At 32.2% G+C, this 22794-nt stretch overlaps 11 protein-coding genes and 3 pseudogenes across 14 annotated transcripts, besides 3 other annotated features; 12 read left to right on the plus strand and 2 right to left on the minus strand.

Moving 5' to 3' along the window:
- Positions 1 to 801: part of a mobile genetic element that runs on past the window's edge.
- A 146-nt stretch (positions 802 to 947) lies between these two features.
- Positions 948 to 1541, plus strand: TVAGG3_0223170 (spectrin binding; the record flags this gene model as incomplete). Its single annotated transcript, XM_001309420.1, has 1 exon — positions 948 to 1541. The coding sequence occupies one exon, from the start codon at positions 948 to 950 to the stop codon at positions 1539 to 1541; it is 594 nt and encodes a 197-aa protein (XP_001309421.1).
- Positions 1542 to 1699: 158 nt separating this feature from the next.
- On the plus strand, positions 1700 to 2861 carry TVAGG3_0223180 (spectrin binding; the record flags this gene model as incomplete). Its single annotated transcript, XM_001309421.2, has 1 exon — positions 1700 to 2809. The coding sequence occupies one exon, from the start codon at positions 1700 to 1702 to the stop codon at positions 2807 to 2809; it is 1110 nt and encodes a 369-aa protein (XP_001309422.1).
- A 150-nt stretch (positions 2862 to 3011) lies between these two features.
- Positions 3012 to 4511, plus strand: TVAGG3_0223190 (spectrin binding; the record flags this gene model as incomplete). The annotated part of the gene is made up of 1 exon (XM_001309422.1): positions 3012 to 4511. One exon carries the CDS (start codon positions 3012 to 3014, stop codon positions 4509 to 4511), a length of 1500 nt encoding a protein of 499 aa, XP_001309423.1.
- A 1219-nt stretch (positions 4512 to 5730) lies between these two features.
- Positions 5731 to 6822: a mobile genetic element.
- Positions 6823 to 6825: 3 nt separating this feature from the next.
- Positions 6826 to 7503, plus strand: TVAGG3_0223210 (uncharacterized protein; the record flags this gene model as incomplete). The annotated part of the gene is made up of 1 exon (XM_001309423.1): positions 6947 to 7345. The coding sequence occupies one exon, from the start codon at positions 6947 to 6949 to the stop codon at positions 7343 to 7345; it is 399 nt and encodes a 132-aa protein (XP_001309424.1).
- Positions 7504 to 7871: 368 nt separating this feature from the next.
- On the plus strand, positions 7872 to 9386 carry TVAGG3_0223220 (armadillo (ARM) repeat-containing protein family; the record flags this gene model as incomplete). Its single annotated transcript, XM_001309424.1, has 1 exon — positions 7872 to 9350. The coding sequence occupies one exon, from the start codon at positions 7872 to 7874 to the stop codon at positions 9348 to 9350; it is 1479 nt and encodes a 492-aa protein (XP_001309425.1).
- Positions 9387 to 11128: 1742 nt separating this feature from the next.
- Positions 11129 to 11368, plus strand: TVAGG3_0223230 (uncharacterized protein; the record flags this gene model as incomplete). Its single annotated transcript, XM_001309425.2, has 1 exon — positions 11129 to 11368. One exon carries the CDS (start codon positions 11129 to 11131, stop codon positions 11366 to 11368), a length of 240 nt encoding a protein of 79 aa, XP_001309426.2.
- Positions 11369 to 11385: 17 nt separating this feature from the next.
- TVAGG3_0223240 lies at positions 11386 to 11629 on the plus strand (annotated as a pseudogene). The gene has a single exon. A coding segment is annotated over exon 1 (244 nt).
- Positions 11630 to 11633: 4 nt separating this feature from the next.
- Positions 11634 to 12479, minus strand: TVAGG3_0223250 (annotated as a pseudogene). Its single transcript has one exon. A coding segment is annotated over exon 1 (846 nt).
- Positions 12480 to 12746: 267 nt separating this feature from the next.
- Positions 12747 to 22794: part of a mobile genetic element that runs on past the window's edge.
- Positions 15470 to 16052, plus strand: TVAGG3_0223270 (annotated as a pseudogene). Its single transcript has one exon. A coding segment is annotated over exon 1 (583 nt).
- On the plus strand, positions 16212 to 16796 carry TVAGG3_0223280 (His-Me finger endonucleases family; the record flags this gene model as incomplete). Its single annotated transcript, XM_051227028.1, has 1 exon — positions 16212 to 16796. One exon carries the CDS (start codon positions 16212 to 16214, stop codon positions 16794 to 16796), a length of 585 nt encoding a protein of 194 aa, XP_051112014.1.
- Positions 16822 to 17682, plus strand: TVAGG3_0223290 (uncharacterized protein; the record flags this gene model as incomplete). The annotated part of the gene is made up of 1 exon (XM_051227029.1): positions 16822 to 17682. The coding sequence occupies one exon, from the start codon at positions 16822 to 16824 to the stop codon at positions 17680 to 17682; it is 861 nt and encodes a 286-aa protein (XP_051112015.1).
- TVAGG3_0223300 (uncharacterized protein) lies at positions 17797 to 18162 on the minus strand (the record flags this gene model as incomplete). The annotated part of the gene is made up of 1 exon (XM_051227030.1): positions 17797 to 18162. One exon carries the CDS (start codon positions 18160 to 18162, stop codon positions 17797 to 17799), a length of 366 nt encoding a protein of 121 aa, XP_051112016.1.
- Positions 18474 to 18812, plus strand: TVAGG3_0223310 (uncharacterized protein; the record flags this gene model as incomplete). The annotated part of the gene is made up of 1 exon (XM_051227031.1): positions 18474 to 18812. One exon carries the CDS (start codon positions 18474 to 18476, stop codon positions 18810 to 18812), a length of 339 nt encoding a protein of 112 aa, XP_051112017.1.
- Positions 21786 to 22613, plus strand: TVAGG3_0223320 (KilA, N-terminal/APSES-type HTH, DNA-binding family; the record flags this gene model as incomplete). The annotated part of the gene is made up of 1 exon (XM_051227032.1): positions 21786 to 22613. The coding sequence occupies one exon, from the start codon at positions 21786 to 21788 to the stop codon at positions 22611 to 22613; it is 828 nt and encodes a 275-aa protein (XP_051112018.1).

Raw genomic sequence — 22794 nt, forward strand, 5'->3', positions numbered from 1 at the left:
GAATTTTATATTAGGAATTTTTTGACCTATTTCCAATCATTAATTCCTAAGTTTTTCTAGGAATTAAATTGAGAAGAAATTAGGAAATTCGCTTTAATGCCATTACATACTAATATTATGATGCATAATATATATATTTAAAGAGGCTAATGTCGGAATATCTTGCATTTAAAAAAAATTCAAAGAATTGACAATTGGATAGCACAAATTTAATTCCCTGGACAAAGTATTATTGTTTATATATTCAAAACATTATCCTTAGTTTTGAAATGTTGGCCAAAAATTTTCGTGTTATTTTTTGTGTTTAAGCATAAATTATGTATTTACTTATGAAAGATAAGCATTTTATTCATTATCATAAAGATATACCATAACAAATTGATAACATTTAAAAAAAAGTGTATTTTAGTGGGTATTATTCTGGCCAATGCCCATTTTTAAACAATTTAATATTGACCATATCAATAGCCGACTCAATGTAAAAATTTAGATATTATTTTTTTCATTAATCAAACTTTGATAAATTTTAGTATAATAAATGATTTTGTTTCGTGTATGATACAGAAATGAAAAGCTTAATTAATATCATTTTGCATTTTTTCAAGAATGTTAGAGTACATCTACATTAAAAAATCGGATTCGAATTGCGATACTGCATCAAATTGTTGCACATCTGATAAGGATCTCAAAAGAGTAAAGTTAATTTTTTTGTGTTTTTTTAAGTTTTGGGTCTTAGTAAAACACCATCTTGAGCAATATTTTTGGGATGACGATAGGCCTTATTTGGCCTTACAGTGGACCCTTAAATGTTGTTGAATTCAAAAATTCTGTAATTTTTGTTGCAAATGTTTCTTTGATCTATTATAATAAATTCCATTTTAACATTGAAGGCATTACAAATCCACACAAAATAAAAATTCCATTTGAATTTGGAAAATAAATTTTGAATGGTAATAAAGAATAATTTGAATACAATGAAAATTTTTCATATTTTTTTAATATCTTCAACAGAAGGCGCGCTCAGTAAATTCTCCGAGCTCATGCTCTTGTACAAAGATAGAGGCGAAGTCTTTGAAGCCTTGGGCCATCTCAATACATGCAATAAAGAAGAAATTAACAAAATCTTTCAGCAGATCAAAAAAGTTTTGATTGATTCTAATGAAAATTCAGTCAATGATATCCTAGTCCTTATCTCTAAGTTTGCTATCTTCAATAATCGTTATTTCAGATCATATTGGGAACTTTTCAAACTCATCTTCGAAGAATACCGTCCAAAATATGAAGGCATACATCCTCTTTTTTATTATCTGATTTACAAAGAATACGGAATAGGTTTTGAAGAGAAATGTGGAATTCGATTCAGCGATTTAGAATCTCAACACGTTTCATTGAACACTCTTGAAGAAAATACCATTTCCAAAGCTATTATGGATGATAATGTTCAATCATTTATAAACTTCACGAAAGTCGATGGATTTAATGAAAACCAGAAATTCAAAGTGTATTTTATCCAGACTCATATGATGGCTATTCATTATTAGAAATAAGTTGTTTATATGGATCCATTGAATGTTTCAGATACATAAGAACAACATTCAATGCGGAGATTACTCCAATATGCCTTTCCTTTTCATTTTTGGGAAGAAATCCTGAAATCATTCATGAGTGCCTCGCAAATATAAAACCCGATGATTTTGCAATGGAATGTGCAATTATTTCACATAACATGGATTATGTAACATTGTTATACAATACATACAATCTGAAAATCGAGGTATTCAAATGCATTGACTTCAGAAATCTCCCAGCATTTTTCTATTACTATGAGCAAACTAATGATGCAGAATGCTTTATCGAGTCACCAAAATTAAAAATACAATCACTTTGTGCATATTTCATTTCACATGGCGCTGCAATCAACGAAAAATCATCACTGAATCGTACAGCAGTTCATTTTGCTACAAAGTGTAATGATAACAATATGGTTGAATTCCTTATTTTACACGGCGCAGATATCAATATAGTTGGTGATATTCTTAGCGGTTCATGCCTCCAAATTGCAATTACAAATAGAAATTTGGAGTTAGTAAAAATCCTTCTTTTCCATGGTGCAAAATTAAAACATGATTCCAACGAGCAGTACTCAGCTCTTCGCACTTGTGCAAGGTGCGGAACAAAAGAAATCGCTCAACTTTTATTAGATCACGGAGCAGATTTCAATGCAGAAAAAGACCTTCTACATGATTCTGCATTAAAGAACAATACAGAAGTGGCCGAATTCCTTCTTCAACACAGTGCAGATATTAATGCACGTTCATTTGATGATTCAACACCTCTTCATCGTGCAGCTCTCGGCTGCTCGTTTGAAACAGCTAAATTCCTTATTGACAATGGGGCAAATGTCAATGCAAAAACAAAAATAGAAAGAACTCCATTTCACATACTTGCATGGAATCCATGTCAACAGGCTTTCTACGTTCTCTTAAGAGATGACCGAATTGAAAATTCAAAAGAAACTGACAGAGTTGCAGTTTTCCAGTCAGTATCAAATAAAATCAAAGACTTGGTCGAATACTTCATCTCTCATGGCGTTGAAATAGATGCCAAAGATGAAAAAGGAAAAACTCCTCTCCATTATGCATCCAAATCGAATAACCTTGATATGGTTGAAGTTTTGATTTCTCATAATGCTGATATCAATGCGAAAAGCCAAAAAGGAAAATCTGCTCTCTTTTATGCAGAAAAGGCCAACAACAAAGAAATAGCAGATTATCTTAAATCACACGGTGCTGAAACAATTCCAGTTTAAGCATCGATTCTTTTCTCGAATAAAAATTTTCCCATATCATAAGAATTGAGATTACTCATTGAATTTTTTTGAATATAAATTCTATAAAGTATTTGAAAATCAATCTCATAATAAATTATGATGTACGATGAATAAACATATATAATAATCAAATAAAAATAACGTGTTAGGCCACTCAAAAAATAAAATTATTGAAAAATTAATGACTATTGCTTTATTTGAAGAATCGCTTCCTGCGGAATTTAAAATTCTTATCACAGCCACCGATATGCTTTGGGAGATAGAAGAAGATCAAATAGAGCAAATTGTTGATGGTTTAATCAAATCAGTTGAGACAAAATTGCTCACTGATAAAGATATCGCTATGATGATAGACTACGTTTGCTCAAAAAGATGCAAGAAATCCAAATTATATCTTAAAACAATTAAAGACTATGCAACAAGACAAAATTTTTTCATTCCTCCAAAATGTATTGAGAATTCTGACGAATTAAAAGCGTTACTCTTGATTGAAAACCAAATATATGGAGCTTTGCCTGATCAATACATTGGAAAATATGAAGAAGAAATTTTTCAAATTTACAAGAAAGGTTCGATTTTACACGCCCTATTATGGGATGATTTAGAAGAACTCCAGCAATTTACATTCAATGTAGATTTCGATTTCAATAGGAGAATTCAAGGATTATCTCTCGTAGAGCACGCTGCTAAGAATGGTTCTGTAAATTGTTATAAATATTTAATTTCAAATGATGCAAACATATCATCCGAAACATTACAATTAGCTTATCTTGGAAATGATTTCGAAATTATTCATTCTGCCGAAGAAAAAGGAGAAACAGAAGAACTTTGCCTGAAAAACGCTGTTATGTCACACTACTACGATGCTGCTTATTATTTACACGACAAATACCTCTTTGAATACAAATGGGATTGGGCTTTAAGAAGTTACAACTTTTCAATGTTCTTTAACAAACTTTATGAGTCAGATAATGTTGATAATAAGGATGCCGATGGAGATACAGCCTTTTTATGCGCAACAAGGCTCGGATTAAGGTCAATTTGTGAAATGTTGATAGCAAAAGGAGCAAACATCGAAGAGAAGGATAGAGATGGGAATACACCATTGATTATTGCAGCTAGAGATAATATATCTGAAGTATTTGATCTTTTAATTGAAAATCATGCGAATGTCAATGCACAAAACAACGAAAACTATAGTGCATTGATGTATGCAAGTGAAAATGATTACATGAGCATCATAGAAAAGCTCTTTGAAAACAAAGCAAGCGTAGATTTATTTAATATTTACGGATGCAGCGCTTTAATGCTTGCTTGTCGAGCAAATAGACTTGATGTTGTTAAATTACTGCTTAAAAAGCACGCATACATCGAAAGACGTTCAACAGAAGGTTATACGAGCATAATGCTTGCAGTTCAAAATAATAACATACAAATCGTAAAGTATTTAATAGATAATAGAGCTAATCTTGAAGCTAGAACAAATGATGGCTTCTCAGCATTGATGATTGCATGTGAACACAATTATGTCGAAATTGTGAAATTATTGTTGGAAAATAAGGCCGCAATTGATGCTACTGATGAATATGGGTTTAATTCATATATTCTCGCATCAAGGTACAAACATACAGAAGTTATTAAGCTTCTTAAAAAGTACAACAATAAGTGCAGAATTTGTTAACTTTACAAATTTCCGATACAGCCTCTCAATTTTAATTATATATTTTTATCATGAAATTTTAATGTGTTTATGTTTTGTTTAATAAATGAATTTTTATGTATTTATTCAATTTTCAGATTTCTCAAAATTTTTGTCAAGACTGTCAAAATTTTGTCAAATTATTTTTCAAAAAACATCGATCAAGAATTCCTCATGAATAAGCAACTAAAACATAAACTATTGAGAGCCTAGGTTAAGATCAAAGCAATCTATTTGCATTTTTGCAGAATATTATCATTTTCAAAAAAGATCCAAAATTTCTATCACACGCAATCAAGGATCATGTAAGACTATTAGAAGAAAAGCTCATTGATTATTTAAGGAAATATAATAAATTTAATTTTTTTGTGTCTTGAATCTAGCATTCAGAGGTTATTAATTGAACCCATATATTCATATCATGAATTTAGTCTGCAAGTAAGTATATAAATGCTTTTATACGTAATTATGTAGAGACAATTTTCGATAATTAAGGCAATATGATTAGATTCGGAATTTGGAATACTGTAGATTAATTCAGAATAGAAATAGCTGTTCCTTCCAAGTTTAATACAATATCAAGATAGAAAAATTTCAACTCGGAAATATTCCAATTAATACTATATTCCGAAGAGTCATGCTACAACTTTAAGATCACATTTAATCCTAACATAATAATTTTGATGTATTGACCAAAAATCTTACTGTACGTTAAAATCGGACCGAAATCATCTGCGAAAGTCGGTTTTGATCAATGAATTTCTATATCTATAATAAAGTTTTCCTTAATTGTGCAAATATCTAAGTTTGGATATGCAATAACTTCCTTCACAAAAATTTTATTCATCGATTTAGATTTTTCGAGATATCGAAATTTTAATTATATTCTGATACTTTTAATGCAACCGGATATCTCATGCAACACGTAATGCTCGCTTTGACTTATATAGTGGCAGAATTATCTTCAATTTTGAGAACCTCAAATGAGTTCAATCTATTTGGTATTATGCTTTGCATCACATGATAATAGAACTGATTCCAGAATAGGGAGAATGTTAAACAATATACAACATTTCGATAAAATTTTGCATTATCATCTCTGAGAGGTGTATTGAAATAGATAGACTCAAAATCATATTACAAATATAATTTTCGCAGTATTTTGTAAAATGAAGTGTAATTTAAAAGTCAATTTTTTAAGGGTCCACTGTAAGGCCAAATAAGGTCTATCGTCGTCCCAAAAATATTGCTCGAGATGGTGTTTTACTAAGACCCAAAACTTAAAAAACACAAAAAAATTAACTTTACTCTTTTGAGATCCTTATCAGATATGCATGAATTTGATGCAGTATCGCAGTTCAAATCTGATTTTTTAATGTAGATGTACTCTAACATCCTTTAAAAAATGCAAAATGATATTAATTAAGCTTTTCATTTCTGTATTATACACGAAACAAAATCGTTCATTATACTAAAATTTATCAAAGTTTGAATAATGAAAAAAATAATATCTAAATTTTTACATTGAGTCGGCTATTGATATGGTCAATATTAAATTGTTTAAAAATGGGCATTGGCCAGAATAATACCCACTAAAATACACTTTTTTTTTAAATGTTATCAATTTGTTATGGTATATCTTTATGATAATGAATAAAATGCTTATCTTTCATAAGTAAATACATAATTTATGCTTAAACACAAAAAATAACACGAAAATTTTTTGCCAACATTTCAAAACTAAGGATAATGTTTTGAATATATAAACAATAATACTTTGTCTGGAGAATTAAATTTGTGCTATCCAATTGTCAATTCTTTGAATTTTTTATAAAATGCACGATATTCCGACATTAGCCTCTTTAAATATAAACTACATGCATCACAATATTAGTATGTAATGGCATTAAAGCGAATTTCCTAATTTCTTCTCAATTTAATTCCTAGAAAAACTTAGGAATTAATGATTGGAAATAGGTCAAAAAATTCCTAATATAAAATTCATACTTATAATAAAATCAAAATTCGAAAATATCTATTTTTCAAAACACGCATCCAGAAGCAAAAAAAAAGAAAAAAATCATGTTCTTATAAAACTCGCTGATTTTGCAATTTTTATGTGATTTGAAGTGATAGAATATATTATCATCTTATTGAAACATATGCTTCATTGTTACATTCACAAAATATTAATCAGAACACTAGGAAAAGTGGATTTTCGAAAAATGACGATAACGATTATTTGCAAATCGCCTCTCAATTTTGAGAGACTTTCAATTTTTACAGTGGACCCTTAAATTTTCAAAAATTCAACAAAAAATAAGTATTTTTGTTCCTGGAAACATTTTGGATTGCTACCTCAGTTGTTTTCAATAACTTGCTTAATTCAAATTTGGAAAAATAGCGTTTTTATTAAAATGAATCTTTCCAACGCTCAGCTAGACGGCCACGACCATCCTACGTCACCTCTAGCTGATCAAGTCTTTTCCCCTATGTCAGCATTGACAAGAGGTCTTACCAGTCCATCAAAAGTTTTCGATTTTAACATTGGAGTTTTCAATGACTTCAATGACGTTAGATACAACGATGCATCCGATCCAATATTTAACGACGATTTGTTCCTCTCTCCTAAAAAGCCAGTTATTGACCGCAATATTCCAATACCGATAATAAACCAAACAACAACGAAACGAATTATAGATAGACCTGCTCAAAAAGTACAGAAGGCTCGTTTTGTTATGAAGCCATTTGCTACTTTTGACTCAATAGAATTAACAGTTAAATCGTTAAATAGCATATCCACTATTAAGGTTTAGAAGGTCTTTGGCGATCTCATGCCTTAGTGTTTGCTATATAATTCTCTCGTTTTACTTCCTGTATATATAATTTGCTTTTTTTCATATAAAAAGTATTTTTATGAAAATAAGCCATATTAAGCATTATCCTATGCACAAATTACTGAGTTACACTTTTTCACACCTTTGATGGTTACTTTTTACGAGCTTCTATGAAGGTTTTTTGAATTTAATTTTGAAAAGAGCTCTCTATTAAAAGAAAGCAATGCATTTAATCTTTGAGCTATATGCAGCTGAAATGATAGAGATATACGCGCAACTTTTGAAATTAATATGAGATTTTTCTAAATATCCAAATTACATTTAGATTAAGATTTGTTGTGAATCTTATGGATTCAAAAAACTAAGAGACACAGTTTCACATTTCAAATTGTATACATAAAAATTTCAAATAATTTTTTTTATTCAATTCTTATGATTATATGGTATATTAAGATTTTTCTCAATCTCCATATATCATTTATGAAGATTGAATTCATTTTTCTTCATGGATTACAAAGATGAAATTGAACAAATTCCCAAAGAACGTGATCCAAATGAAAAGGATCCAAATCAATCAATATTCGAGTCATCAAAGTTCATCAAAGTCAATTTTGATCCAGATCAGCTTTATTATGATTTTAAATCTGCCTATAATTCAGAAAATATAGATTTGATCAAAGATATGCTCGAAAAAATGCAAAGATATACAGAGAACAACATGTGGCTATATCATAATTCGTTTGATGAATACCAAATTCCGTTAGTTCTAATTGATTTAGGATTTGAAAAGTTCAAAATGATAGATTTAAGAATAAACACACTAGCACTTCAAGTTATTGCACAGTTTATGGATCCTGTTTCATGTGGTCACACAGAATACTTTTTAAATTACGGAATCATCGATGCTATTAACAAATTTATTACTGTAGATGGTTTTCCTATACAATATGTTCTCGAAATCATGATTGGAATTGTAAATTATTCAGAAGAAGCGATTGACCAATTATTTTCTACTGTTGGTATAGATGTTATCATAGATTTATACATGACATCGGATGCAGGTCTTTATTGTGCAAAATTACTGTATTTATTTAAAGTTGTAAATTTTGAAAATTGTGACGACTCCATTTTCGAAAGTGTACTTAATGTTTGTCAAGAATTCTTAGTTCGTAACTATTCCAAGGCAAATCTTGACGAAATTGCAAATCCAGGACAATTTGTCCCAATTCATTTCACAGATATTCTTTTTGATACACTAACACAACTCTGTACGTCATTAGAACGCTATAACATTATCAGAAGGATATATTACATCTCAGAAATTTTAAATGCTTGCATACCTCATGCAGAATACAAAACTGCGATCGCTGCTTTGCGTCTTTTATCTAAGTTTTCATTGCATTTCACAGATATGCCATCAATCTTTCCAATTGATTACAGAGCAATTATTGGATTGTATGAGTCCACAAATATACCTTCCAGTTTGTCAGAACAGATATTACATACCATATATGACATGGTTGCTTGCTCAGAACAGTCATTTATCTTCATGACTCAGTCTTATAACATAATTCCAGTTTTAATCGCTTCTTATAAGACCAAACGATACACCGAAAAAGCGCTTATCTTTGATATATGCGTAGAATGCATTAGACATGGATCAGAAACGTTAAAAGCTAGATTTATGTCAAATGGAATTATTGAACCACTTGTCGGAGCACTTACAGTTGTAGATGATGAGAAAAGAGTTACTGATGCATGCTATGCAATTCATTACCTTCCTAATGATATAAAATCTCCAGAAGGACTTAATATTAAATATTATTCGTTACTTGCGTTGAATGCTCCAGAATTAGTAATAGATTTACTTAATGATGATAATTTAGAAGATTCTACTTACGAAGCTGTTGAAATGCTTGCTTCTGATCCAATAATGAAATTTTTGATTGACAATGACTGTCCAACTGACCCAGAAGATGAATAATATATTGTTTGTTTGTATTAAATTATAACTTTTATTTGAAATTTCATGAAATTATTTTTATTATTTTTGGAATATCTTACTTCAAGAAATCAAATAACAAAATATATTAAGTAAAATTAGAAATAGAAAGATAAAATGGAGAGAAGTTATCATTATAAATTCAAAATGATAAAACAAAAGGACTCAAATCTTGATACATTAAAGGGAGAAATACAGTAATATGATGGTTTTTCGTAATTAGGATCTTTGATATCAATTTTGAATTTAATTACCTTAAATTCGAGCTTTAAATAAACAATTATGCATAAATTTCATCTTTATTCAATTTTTATAAGGATATCAAGTGTTATTGCTTTTTCCAAAATTATTTTCAAAAAAAAAACATCTAAATTCCTGAAAAGTATTCAAAACATCCCATAAAATCAATATAATTTTAACTGAAGATAGGTCAGGTATGAGGGGCTTCCAGGGGCTGCGCCCCTTCTAGCCCTGAAGATGTTTAGTATAAATGAAGTTTATATTCGGAGGACTCTTCTTGGATAGAGTCTTGTATTTCCTCCTCCATTGCTTCTGGGAAGAAGCCTTCTTCTGGGTCGAAAACATTATATAATGTTTCACTTTTCACAAATTATATATGTTTTCATGTTTTGTCACTTTTCTGTCACTTTTCAGGAAAAAACATTTTTATTATTATATATAAATGAATTTTACAAAACCACCGTTACCGTTCTTTGGAAATAAGAGTAGATGTAAAGATATTATATTGAGAGAACTTAAGAAACTACCGAATGGTCTAACATTTGTAGATTTGTTCGGTGGAAGTTTCTATATATCCCATTTATGTCATACCGTATTTCCTGACTCAAAGATTATATGCAATGACTTCGACAACTATATGGACCGTCTCAAACATATACCAGACACAAACAATATATTGAAAGAGTTAAAAGAAAAGATACCTATAGGTAAGATGGAACGTATACCATTAGATAAGAAAAATATTGTGAGAGAGGTTTTGAAAAAAGCAGAATATATAGACTGGGATAGTATATCTGCTAGACTATTATATAGTGGTGCTATAAGAGTTCATGACATTGAAACACTTATGTCAAAAGTTTTATATCTTAACTATACAAATGTTTTCAAAGAGGACATAGAAAAATATATTGAGGGTATAGAGTTTGTGAGATGTCATTGGACAGAGTTGTATGAAAAATATAAAGACAAGGAAAATGTTTTCTTTATAGTGGACCCGCCGTTCTATAACACATGGGATTTTCAATACCAAGTAGACTGGACTTTGAGAGACTCTTTAGAAACTTTAGACGTTTTACATAACCATCCATGCTTTTACTTTACATCCGATAAAAGTGGTTTGGAAACCGTTATGAGATGGTTAGAGGACATACATGACTATGAGTTTAGATATGACAAGATAGAATATGAGAGAGGTCCTATAAACCGGAGAAGTGTCATAACAAAGAAATTTTATTGGTAAGTAAATGTGGTTTGAAATAGGACTACTTGTTTTAGGTTTTTCCATTGTGTCATTTATTTATTTGACGTGGCAGAAAAGTACAGAGAATATGAAGATGAACCAATGCCTGCAAATGTTCAGTATATGTACTCGTAAGAGATATTTTTATCTAATATTAAATGGACGCACAGAACTTAGCGAATGCACAGCAACCTGGACAACCAAACCCAGAGAATATTCCAAATGAAGTTAGAATACAAACTGCAATGGCAAACTATGGTCAAGTGCCAACAGATGACAAATGCAAACTGCCATGTCAAATGACGCTGCGTTAGGTTTGCCACCATGGTATGCAAATATGAGATGGAAAGAGTTTTATACAAACCCTGAAGTGGGATATAAACAACTTTATGCAGATGACGCGAACACAGGAGTTGACCCAGAATATGTTTTCTACCAGAGGAGAAACAGAATGTATGAGCTCCAGTTAAAGAATGCTATGGAACTCAACAGGAAACGTAAGAGACTAGGCGGACATTAGATTTTTACACGTAGTAAATGGGTTTCTTCAGTAGTATTGGAAACTTCTTCAGAAGAGTTGGAAGAGGTATATGGAATGGAATAAAATCTGTCGGAAGAGGAGTATGGAAACGGAGTCAAAAATATTGGTAAAAGAGTAGGTCAGTTCGTTGGTATTATACCTAAAGACCCTGAACCAGAAGAACAAGCTCCTGTTATACAACAGCCTGAACCTGCACCACAGTCTAGTTGGCAACCAAATCCAACACCTCAACCGTATTAAAAAATTATATTTTTACCGTTCGATAGTAGTTGTATATGAAACTAAGTTCTAAGTAAAACGCATGGTATAATGGAATTATTCTTTTTCTTCCATCTGTAGTAAACCATACTTGAAAGTCTGAAATACTTCCACTTGGTGGTTCGTATAACTTTGTAGGTTTTTCGTAAAAGTCATTTGCCAAGCATAGAAAGAGTTTTGGGCGCCAGAAAATGAAGCATGAACAATAATAGCATCTTGGTCGAAAATATTTTCATATGTTCCATTAGGGTTTTCGACTTCATAATAGTCCGGGTGTACTGGATATACTGCAGGCTGATTTAACATCCTCATAAATCTATACCATGCCAAGTTGTTATATTTTGTAGAAATATAAACGTTTCTCCAAGGTCTTCTATTTTTTTGATTTTAACAGTTGCATTTTTTCCTGTCATAAATATATCGAGATGGTATTCTCCTTCGTCAATGTTATACTGGTTTGCATATTCGATATAGATATCGTTTATTTTTTCTTGAAAAGCTTGAAGAGTTGTTTCTAAGTTTACAAGCAAACTAACTTGTAAAAGTTTTCCCTGTTCAAATTTCTCATACATACGTTTTTCTTTGTTATAGTATCGAACTTCAAAAACCAACCGTAAATGGGAAACCATGTATGGCTTCTGAAATGAACTTCATTCTACGAAAGCCAATAGCTTTTGTGACGGATGGGTCTCTTAGCCATCTTAATGGGTAGTCAAAACGATAGCCTTCATGCTTTACGGTATCTGTCTCAAACTTTGACCGACATTAGTAAAAGTTCATCTAATGGTTTAGTTGTAGCAACTCTTGAATTTTCTTTTTCTATTGGAAGCATATTTTATCTAGAATAAAAATGTCGAAAGATATTGCTTCCATGAGAGAAATACAACACAACCGACAACTCATTATGCAAGCTCTAAATAAGAACACAACAAACTTTTCAAACTATTCTAAGATATCTGAGTCATTGAAAGAAGGAAACTTAAAACTGACATTAAACCCAATGACAGATGAGTTTCTATTTCAAGACAAGAAGAACAATACTGTCTGTATAAATCCAACAAAAGGAACTTTAAACGAGAAACCTATAAATGAACTTCTTTTGAAAACAGATGTTGACAACAAAGCTGACAAAGAATATGTAGACGATGCAATAGCAAAAGAAGAAGAAAGAGCTAACAATGCTTATGCAACAAAAGAACATACTCATCCTGAACTAGCAGACAAAACATATGTTGACAATAAAATGTCAAGTGAAGTGACAAGAGCTGAAAACGAATATTCTAAAAAGACTCATATACATTATATTAACCAAATACCAAGTCTTAAGGAAACATTAGAGACAAAAGCAGATAAGACTCATACACATTATATTAACCAAATACCAAGTCTTAAGGAAACATTAGAGACAAAAGCAGATAAGACTCATACACATTCTATATCTGATATTACAAACTTACAAGAAACCTTAAACAGGAAAAGTGCCGTTGGACATACACATACATCTTCTGAAATAACAGACTTAAACGTTAGCCTTGAAAAGAAAGCAGATAAGAACCATACACACGATTTCTTCGCAACTGTTGGTATAGAAAATATTGAAGGAACGGTTGAAGGAGCTGATGGAACTGGTGGGGATGTATTGTATTGGAAACCTCCTAACTTTCCACAAGGTTTAACATCGAATGAAAACATAACAACGAAGAAAGACATTAGCTGTAAAAATGTTTTTGTCATGGAGGATGAAAATAAAGTTAAATTCACTGCTCAAGATTTATATGACAAGAAAGCAGACAAAACAGAGCTTCAAACATTAAAGACTGAAATACTTCAAACATTATATCCTATAGGCTCTATTTATACGTCAATGAACTCTACCAGACCAGAAGTAGTACTTGGTTTTGGAACTTGGACTCAAATAGTCGACAGGTTTTTGTATTGTGCAAACTCTTCAAAGGAAACAGGTGGAAGTAAAACGATTTCAGGTGAAAATTTACCTGCGCACAGTCACTACATAGATTTAAGTACATCTCAAGCAGGTTGGCATAAGCATAGATATTGGGATTGGTCAGCAATGACAAAAGGTAAAGGATATGATGTTAAAGACAACGTTAAGTTTGCTATAAATTGTTACTGGAGTAACACTGAGGGAGGAGGAAACCATACACATTTCGTTTCAGGATATACGCAAACAACGGGACAAAGTAAAGAATACATGCAACCTTACATGACAGTTTACGCATGGTATAGAATTGCTTAGTCGTCATTTTCAACTTCTTTAGCATATTCGTCAGGAGTTGTCTTATATTTGTTAGGAACTGTCTTTGAAAGTATACCACCTTGAACTTTGACAAGTTTGAAACGAGGTCTGACAATAGTAGTTTTATCTTCTGCTTGCAGTGTGTACATTTTGCCATGTTTGCCTAAAACTTCATAATATTCTCTTGTATACTTTCTTCTATTTTTACGAACACGAATGTGAGTACCTGTCGGGTTCCCATTGTTGTCATAGTCAATAGTATTTTCATATGGGTCGCGTTTAGGTATTTCTATTTTTACTTTGTCACCTTTCTGAAGTTTGAAGCCCGGCATTCTTTCTTGTTTGTCTCTTTTGACTAAATTGTTAAATATATAGTCTTTCTCTAAGTCAGGGTTGTTTTTCATTTCTTCGGGGGAGTGGTTTCCCAAACCTTTTTGTTTACGGCTATTGTAAATATTTAAAACTTGTCTCATCTTTGCCATGGAGAAGTGTCTATATTTGTCGTCATATGACATTTCATTTGCTTCACCACCTTGTGGTTGGTTTAAGTCTCTTAACATTTTTATACAACCGTCAATGACACCAAGAGCAGAATGGTTTTGGTCGACAATGAAATATTGGTTTACATTTTTTGAACGCAGATAGTTTTTAATATCATCTGATTTGAAAGAACTTTCACAGTCAGATGTCAGTTTTGTTGGATGGTATTTGTCAACGAATATTGTCAAAGCAGTTTTCACATCTAAAATATTTTTGGACCATAATGGTATGGCTTCACAGTATCTTGTGTTTTGACCGACAAATATTAGCCGGTATGGTGGTCCATCTGTTCTAACTCTCGGAATGTTTTCCAAGATATCCATAAACCAAGCATTTGGTGTTGAACTAAAGATTTTTATCATGAGTGCTTTTTTGTTGCCTTAGAAACATAGGGGTCCTTGTTTGGATTCGTCATTTTTTAACCCATAAGAAATGGGTTTATTTGGCGCATTAGCAGGAGTTGCATCTAGATTTTTACCCGCAGTGGGAACAATAGCCAGTGGTGCATTTGGAATTGGAAGGAAGATTTTGAGTACATTAGGTATACTTAAAGAGAAAGCACAACCTATTATACAAACTGTACAGAAAGGTTGGGAGGTAGCACGAGATGCAACAAATCTTATTCCAAATCCTGAAACAAGAGGAAAAGTTCAAGGATGGATGGACAATGTAGGAAGACAAGCAGGAAACTATTATAACAAAGCAAATGACTACTATAACCAAGCAGGACACTATATGGACCAAGGTGAAAGATTCTTTAACAGAGGATATAACCATGCACAACAGTGGGTAAACAATAACCAACCTCAACCGCCTCAAACTTGGGGAATGTAAAATTTTTTACTGAGATGAAATGAACAATGCAGCATTGAGACAAATGGGTTCAAGATGGATTTGTCGACTTCCAGCAGTTACACCACGTGTTTGTCAAGTTCTTCCTATACCTCAGGAAGTTTTAGACCGACTTAAAAAGCCTAAACAACCAGTTGAAAACAAACCAAACTAAAATTTTTTACTGAGATGAAATGACCGAAGAAGTTGAAACGGTAGATTTGACACCACAAACAAAAAGTTCAGAACCATTGTCAAAACCTGTCAAAGAACTTACAGATGAAGAGAAAAATTCAATAATAGAAAGTGCCAGGTCTGGAAATACAAACCCAACTACAAAGTCACTTTTCATAAAATGGAACGGCTAGTATCTCAAAAAAGAAACAGACTCTCACAAATAAAATATTGAAGTCTGAAGGAGCTTTCGAGACAACAGATGGAAAAGTTTACTTCACTGACCAACAGTTCATTATAGAACATCTCATTGACTTAGAGTCGAAATATTCTAAACTTTACAACAAACACAAAAAGTTGAAAGGAAAACAAAAACAAATGGCATATGATATTTATGAAGATGTTGACGACACAACTGTTCCTGCAAGTGAGGTAAAGTCAGAGGAACCGAAAAGTGACGAAAAACCGATAGAAGAAGATAAACCAAAAACTGAAGATAAACCAAAACCCAAGTTTAGTTTGGAAACTAAACCAAGTCAACCTTCATTAGCTGGTATGGGTTGGCGTCAAAGACTTATGGCAGCAGGTGGTTATGTAAAGTAAAGAAAAAAAATATTTTTTTAAATTTTATTTGAAATGTACGCTGAGTTTGTTAGTGAACCTCAAGTTGAAGGAAACTTGTTTGTTAGATGAGAAATATGAAATGGCATACCATTTTAAAACAATATATTTTTAAAAAAATATTTTTTTATTTTATTTGAAATGTACGCTGAGTTTGTTGGAGAAGACCGTTGGGAAACTTGTTTGTTAGATGAGAAATATGAAATTCACTGTTGTGAGTCATTTGAAGTCAGAAACAAAAAGACAAAAAGAGTTTTAAGCGAATGGGAGCGAAATGACGGATATGCTATTATGAAGATGGGTGGGAAACGCTATCTTAAACATGTTGTCATTGCAACTCATTTTATACTGAATCCTAACAATTTACCTTTTGTAGACCATATAAACCATATAAGAAACGACAATAGACTTGAAAACTTACGTTGGGTCACTCGTTCTGAAAACAATAAGAACAAAGGCAAATTTGGAGATATTGTATTCGAATTTGTCGACGAACTAGAAGATGAAACAATTGAAATTACAGACTATGGTAAGCATACGTTTGAGTTTTACTACTATAGCGAAGAACAAGACTCTTTCTACTTTTATACCGGCGTAAACTATAGGAAATTACAAGTATATTTTACTAAGGCGGGCTATGCTTATGTAAACACTAGAGATACAGATGGAAAATACGTTCAAATACTTCTTAACAAATTCAAGAAGCTATATGGCATACCATTTTAAAACAATATATTTTTCCATATATTAAATGCTTCAGGTTGAAAAACAAAGAACAAAAGTAGCAGATACAAAACCGTTAGACTATATCTTTACAAATGCTGGTAGGACTATTTCAGATGAAGAAATTTCATCCCGAGCATACAGGTTTGACTATCCAATTCGTTGGCTTCAAAGTCCTTCAGATGCAAAGGCAATAGGATTTAGAAGAGTTTTGTTTTCAAATAGAACTAACGCATTTATGTTCGCAGTATATTTTCATGGGCAGTATAAAGGTTCTGATGGTCTAATAGACAAATTTGACGAAATGAGAATCTTTACGGTTCGTTCAGACGAAAGTCTTGAGAAAACTCTAAATGACTTTCAAACTCAAATGAACAAATATTATTGGGAATTTCAAGAAAAATACGACTCTTTACTAAATGGAACATACTATCTGAAACTAGAATATGACAAGATGAACTCCACCGTTTCATTTCAAAGGATTGAAATTAACCCTCCAAGAGATACAGAGTTTTTATTTTGGAAAGTAGACAAACGTTCTTGGGCACAATTTCTTCGGTTACTAAACCAGAACGAACCATTACCACCAGATGGTCCATTTAAATTTATACTTCCACCAGCAGATTTGACAGTTTATAGAAACGTGTTTGACCCTCAAAATGTTATGTGTCATGCAAGTTTCAGTTCAAGCAACAATAGTTTTCTATGTATTGGTAAGAACTTTTATGACTTTGCTTCTAAATTCTACGAACCACCTAGTAACAGTTTCTCTGACTTTCAAGTTTGGTTCACAACAAATGGTGTGCAACATATTATTCCATTGTACTATGACTTTTATCTCGAATTGTCTTTCATATATAACTACGGAAAAGTGCTGAAAAAGTATTGAATGTGAAGATATTAGAAAATAACATTTTTTCTAACATCGTAGAAAACTCATGAAAACAATTTATTTTTGACACTTTCACAAAAAACATAAAAAAAGTGAGTTAAAATGAGATGTTTACTGAACTGGCTGAATGTCGCCTTCACAGGTTATGTAGAATGGTTGACCAGAGAAGTGAAGGAGACCCTTGAGAATTTGGTTCATTCTTGGGAAAGGGTTCTCTCTGTTTGGAAGTAGTATCCAAGGACGCTTTGCAAAGAACTTGAGAAGAGCTTCTTTCTTCATCTCCTTTATGCCGTCTACAGGAGTGTTTTCTGGTATTTGAATTGGAATTCCGGTTTCAATTTCGATTTTCAGCGCACCTCTTCCAGACAACCAGAAGCCGAGGGACTTGTTGGCTTTGTCCTTGCCCAAGTACTGCTTAACAACTTCATTTATCTCTATAAGGTAAATTGCCTCATCTAATGGCTCGATGTTGTCCATTGTACTGCTTCAGAACAATACTTGTACTGTTTCAGAACAATACTTGTACTGTTTCAGAACAATACTTGTACTGTTTCAGAACAATACTTGTACTTTTTCAGAACAAATTGAGAGCATTTACGGGAAATTTGTGAGAAAAATTTTCTGTTTCAGAACAATACTTGTACTTTTTCAGAACAATACTTGTACTTTTTCAGAACAATACTTGTACTTTTTCAGAACAATACTTGCACTGCTTCAGAACAATACTTGCACTGTTTCAAGACAATATTTGTACTGTTTCAAGACAATATTTGTACTGTTTCAGAACAATGTCCGACGTCCCACCAACCGAGTCCATTCCCAAACCAGAGGAACCTAAAGCACCAGCCCCTGCACCTCAGTTCCAGCAAGTACCTTCGAATTACTACCAATTTCCACCTCAAGGTTACTACCCACCACAAGGCTTCCCGAACTACCCTCCTCCTCAGCCTATGCCTTACTTCCCCAACCCTTGGATGTTCCAGCAAGCTCCACCCCAACAATTCCAATCTCAATCCCAATCGAAGAGAGACCAAGAGTTCGAAGAAGGTCTGAACCGCTTACGCAAAGAGTATGCTACAGCTCCAATTGAGAGAAAGTTGTTCCCGGACCAAAAAAATAATGTTTAGGTGAAGAGGTGAGATCTCACCTGTTTTTTCACCCTCATGAATTTTCATGAATTTCCCCGAAATAAAAAATAAAGTTAGTTTTATTTTATTTATTTTTTTTATTTTTATTGTAAGAACATGTTAGCAACAACAGCACCAAACTCGTTAGTCATGAATCCAACATCTATGTTAGTAGAGATGAAAAGCTTCATTCCTTCTTCATATACTTTCGAAACAGAAATCCAGAAGATAAAGCAAGAACTTTTAACAAGTAATTTAGACTGTAGTGCGAAAGATGAAACAAATGAACAGTATCTTTATGAAATGCAGGACCTCATCGACCATTTGCCTAAACTACCTGAAATTCAGCAGCAAAAACTCACTATTCCTGAATTCGACGAAATTGAAGTGAAACCAACTGACTCAGTAGAAATAAAGAAGTTCATACGAAAGGTAAATTATGAATTCCTTGGTTTTCATTGCGACATGGTTTATAAAAATATTTCTGACATATATAAATCTGGGGAGTTTAAGACATACGACAACTTTGTTTCATTAGTTGCAGAATGTGTATGGCAGATAAGAGATAAAGATAGAAGAGGTAAGGTATGGCATGAACAGATAAAACCAACTGCTTCAGATTTAAAGAAAACCATTGACGCTTTAGTTGTTTTAGCAGGTAAGGTTTCAATGTATAACGCAAAAATGAACCCGCAATGTTCTAAATGTAAAGCAGCAATTAGGAAATATAACTACTCCGTCAAAGAGATAGAAAGAATGAGAAACGACTATGCAGACTTAAAGAAAGAAGCAGAAAAGCCAGCAGAAATAAAATGGACATGTAGAATTTCTGAACAAAAACTATCCAACTGCTGACGATTTCCTTCTATCTGACGTCAAGAAGAAGTAAAAGAAACTTCGGCATTGTTAAAACATTCGATGTACTAAAAGAAGAAATAAAAGCTACAAAACTGTTTAAGTCTCACGAATTCATAACGTTTACCATGTAAAACGCTTATAAAATAACTGGGGTGAAATTAGGTAGAAAATGGGTAGATCTAACCTTCTACCCTAAAATATATTTTTACTGAAAAAAATGACCAAAAATCATGATATAACTGTTATTTTTTTACGAAGAGAACTTTTACTCTTCGTCAAAAAAATCCCTGAAATCGTGAAAAAATGACCAAAAATCATGATATAACTGTTATTTTTTTACGAAGTGAACTTTTACTCTTCGTCAAAAAAATCCCTGAAATCGTGAAAAATGACCAAAAATCATGATATAACTGTTATTTTTTTACGAAGTGAACTTTTACTTCGTCAAAAAATCCCTGAAATCGTGAAAAAATGACCAAAAATCATGATATAACTGTTATTTTTTTACGAAGTGAACTTTTACTCTTCGTCAAAAAAATCCCTGAAATCGTGAAAAAATGACCAAAAATCATGATATAACTGTTATTTTTTTACGAAGTGAACTTTACTCTTCGTCAAAAAAATCCCTGAAATCGTGAAAAAATGACCAAAAATCATGATATAACTGTTATTTTTTTACGAAGTGAACTTTTACTCTTCGTCAAAAAAATCCCTGAAATCGTGAAAAAATGACCAAAAATCATGATATAACTGTTATTTTTTTACGAAGAACTTTACTTCGTCAAAAAAATCCCTGAAATCGTGAAAAAATGACCAAAAATCATGATATAACTGTTATTTTTTTACGAAGTGAACTTTTACTCTTCGTCAAAAAAATCCCTGAAATCGTGAAAAAATGACCAAAAATCATAAATTTCCTTAAGATAGAAAAAATAAAAATAAAGTTAGTTTTATTTTTATTTATTTTTTTATTTTGTATGTAAAGACAGAAAATGACAAACATTGAGTTTGAAACAGTTAGAAAGATAGACAATGTCACCAAAATGGTTAGAATAGGTGATTTAAACGTAAGATACTCAAAGAAATACAACAAATATTCTTTGTCAGACATTATATCTCCATCTGGAAAGAGAGCAATAGACTGGGTTAGAATTGCTTCTACTCAGAAAATTTTGACAAGAAATCCTGAGCTATGATATCGGTAGATTTTATGGAACTACAGCATATCTCATGACAAAAGTCTTATACCAATAGTTTTGTTATGGTTAGACCCAGTTGTTGGATATAACTTCATAACTTATGGTTCATTCGATACGGAACGTTGCAGTGAAGGCTTACTTTACATCGTTCAGAAACCGAAGGACTTCAAACAAAAAGATATAAGATAGGAAGACATATAATATAACTAAAAGATATGACAGTACAGTCAATAGAGTTAAGGTTGTGTTTGTAAATGATATGAGAGCTGCAGAAACAGAACTACTTGAAAAGTTTGAGAAAATGTATGGTGCTCCCATGAAAGGTAAAGAAACTTTCGAAGTAGATGAGATAGATAAAGCTATAAAATTATTTGACGAAGTTGCTGAAAAATACATGTAAAGCGTTTATTTTTGGTCTTTTGTGAAATTTAAAAAATAACGTTTACCATGTAAAACGCTTATAAAATAACTGGGGTAGAAATGAGGTTAGAAAACAGGTTAGATCTAACCTTCTACCCTAAACATTATTTTTACTGAATTCAGCAACAAATTTCATGAATTTCCTCATATGCTTGCTACCCTCGGAAAACCGAGGGAAGAGATTCCGTATGAAAACATGAAAACAGCGAGTAGGTAAAAAACCCTGGTCGCCAAAACTCATGAAAATCGTGAAAAATTCGACAGACTTTTTCGGTCGCCTAAAACTCATGAAAATCGTGAAAAATTGCCAAAGGGTTTGAGAGGTTGGTATGTACATAGACTTCTTGTAAATGCTGTTGCAATGTGGGCTTCACCTCTTCACCTAAAATATATTTTTATTGAATTCAGCAACAAAAATCATGAATTTCCTTAAGATAGAAAAAATAAAGTTAGTTTTATTTTTATTTATTTTTTTATTTTGTATGTAAAGACAGTAATGTCAACAACAGAGAACACAACAACAGTTATAGTCCATGAAGCTATAGATGAAGAATATGAGTGGGTTCAGTTTAACAAACAGTTACGTCTCATTCGTTCGGTCAAAGACGATATGTACCAAATGCAAAGTATTTTGAATGCTCTTCGTTCTACAAAGCAAGCATATCATTGGTTTGAAAACCAACAGACAAAAGAACTTTTAGAAGAATTTCCTCATATGTTTGCTACCCTCGGAAAACCGAGGGTAGAGATTCCGTACGAAAATCGCAAGAATTTGGCTCCTGGTTTGAGAGGTTGGTATGTACATAGACTTCTTGTAAATGCTGTTGCAATGTGGGCTTCACCTCGTTATGCTTGTTATATTTTCATGATGTTAGATGAAATTCATAGACAAGAACGTGAAGAGCTAGAGAACAAGCTTGAAGCAAAAGATGAAGTCATTGAAGCAAAAGACAAAAGCATTCAGAAAAGAATACCACGTTCGGTACCAAAAGGAAAGGAAAAGAACTATAAGTATATGATTTATACTGAAGAGATGGAAAATGAAGAAGATAAAGATATGGTTATGTTGCATTTAGTCAGAAGAAACAACAAGAGCTTTTACGACCTTGCTAAGATTTACAAATCTGACAGAAATTGGTTCTATCGCGAAAACTTACCGATTTCAATGACCCCAAATGAAGATGTGAAACAAATAGTTCAAGATACTTTACCTCAAACACACTATGATATTAAAGGTTGTACAATTTTTACATTCAAAGAAGATTTGCCATTGTTAAAGGAAAAAATAACAGAGTATTTTGACAACTTCAAACAAGTAGAGTAAATTGCACTCTTTATTTTTACGCTTGACTTCAGATGGCTCAGGTAGCTCTATAAGGTAAATTGCCTCGTCAAATCCTTCTGGCATTCCGAGTCCTTCCTTCCGACAGGAAGAACTCTTCCCGACAACTGGAAAAAATTTTCCCGACAACTGGAAAAAATTTTCCCGACGACAGGAAGAACTC

The sequence above is a fragment of the Trichomonas vaginalis genome, chromosome IV, assembly GCF_026262505.1.
Source record: "Trichomonas vaginalis G3 chromosome IV, whole genome shotgun sequence".
NCBI classification, from domain to species: Eukaryota; Parabasalia; order Trichomonadida; family Trichomonadidae; genus Trichomonas; species Trichomonas vaginalis.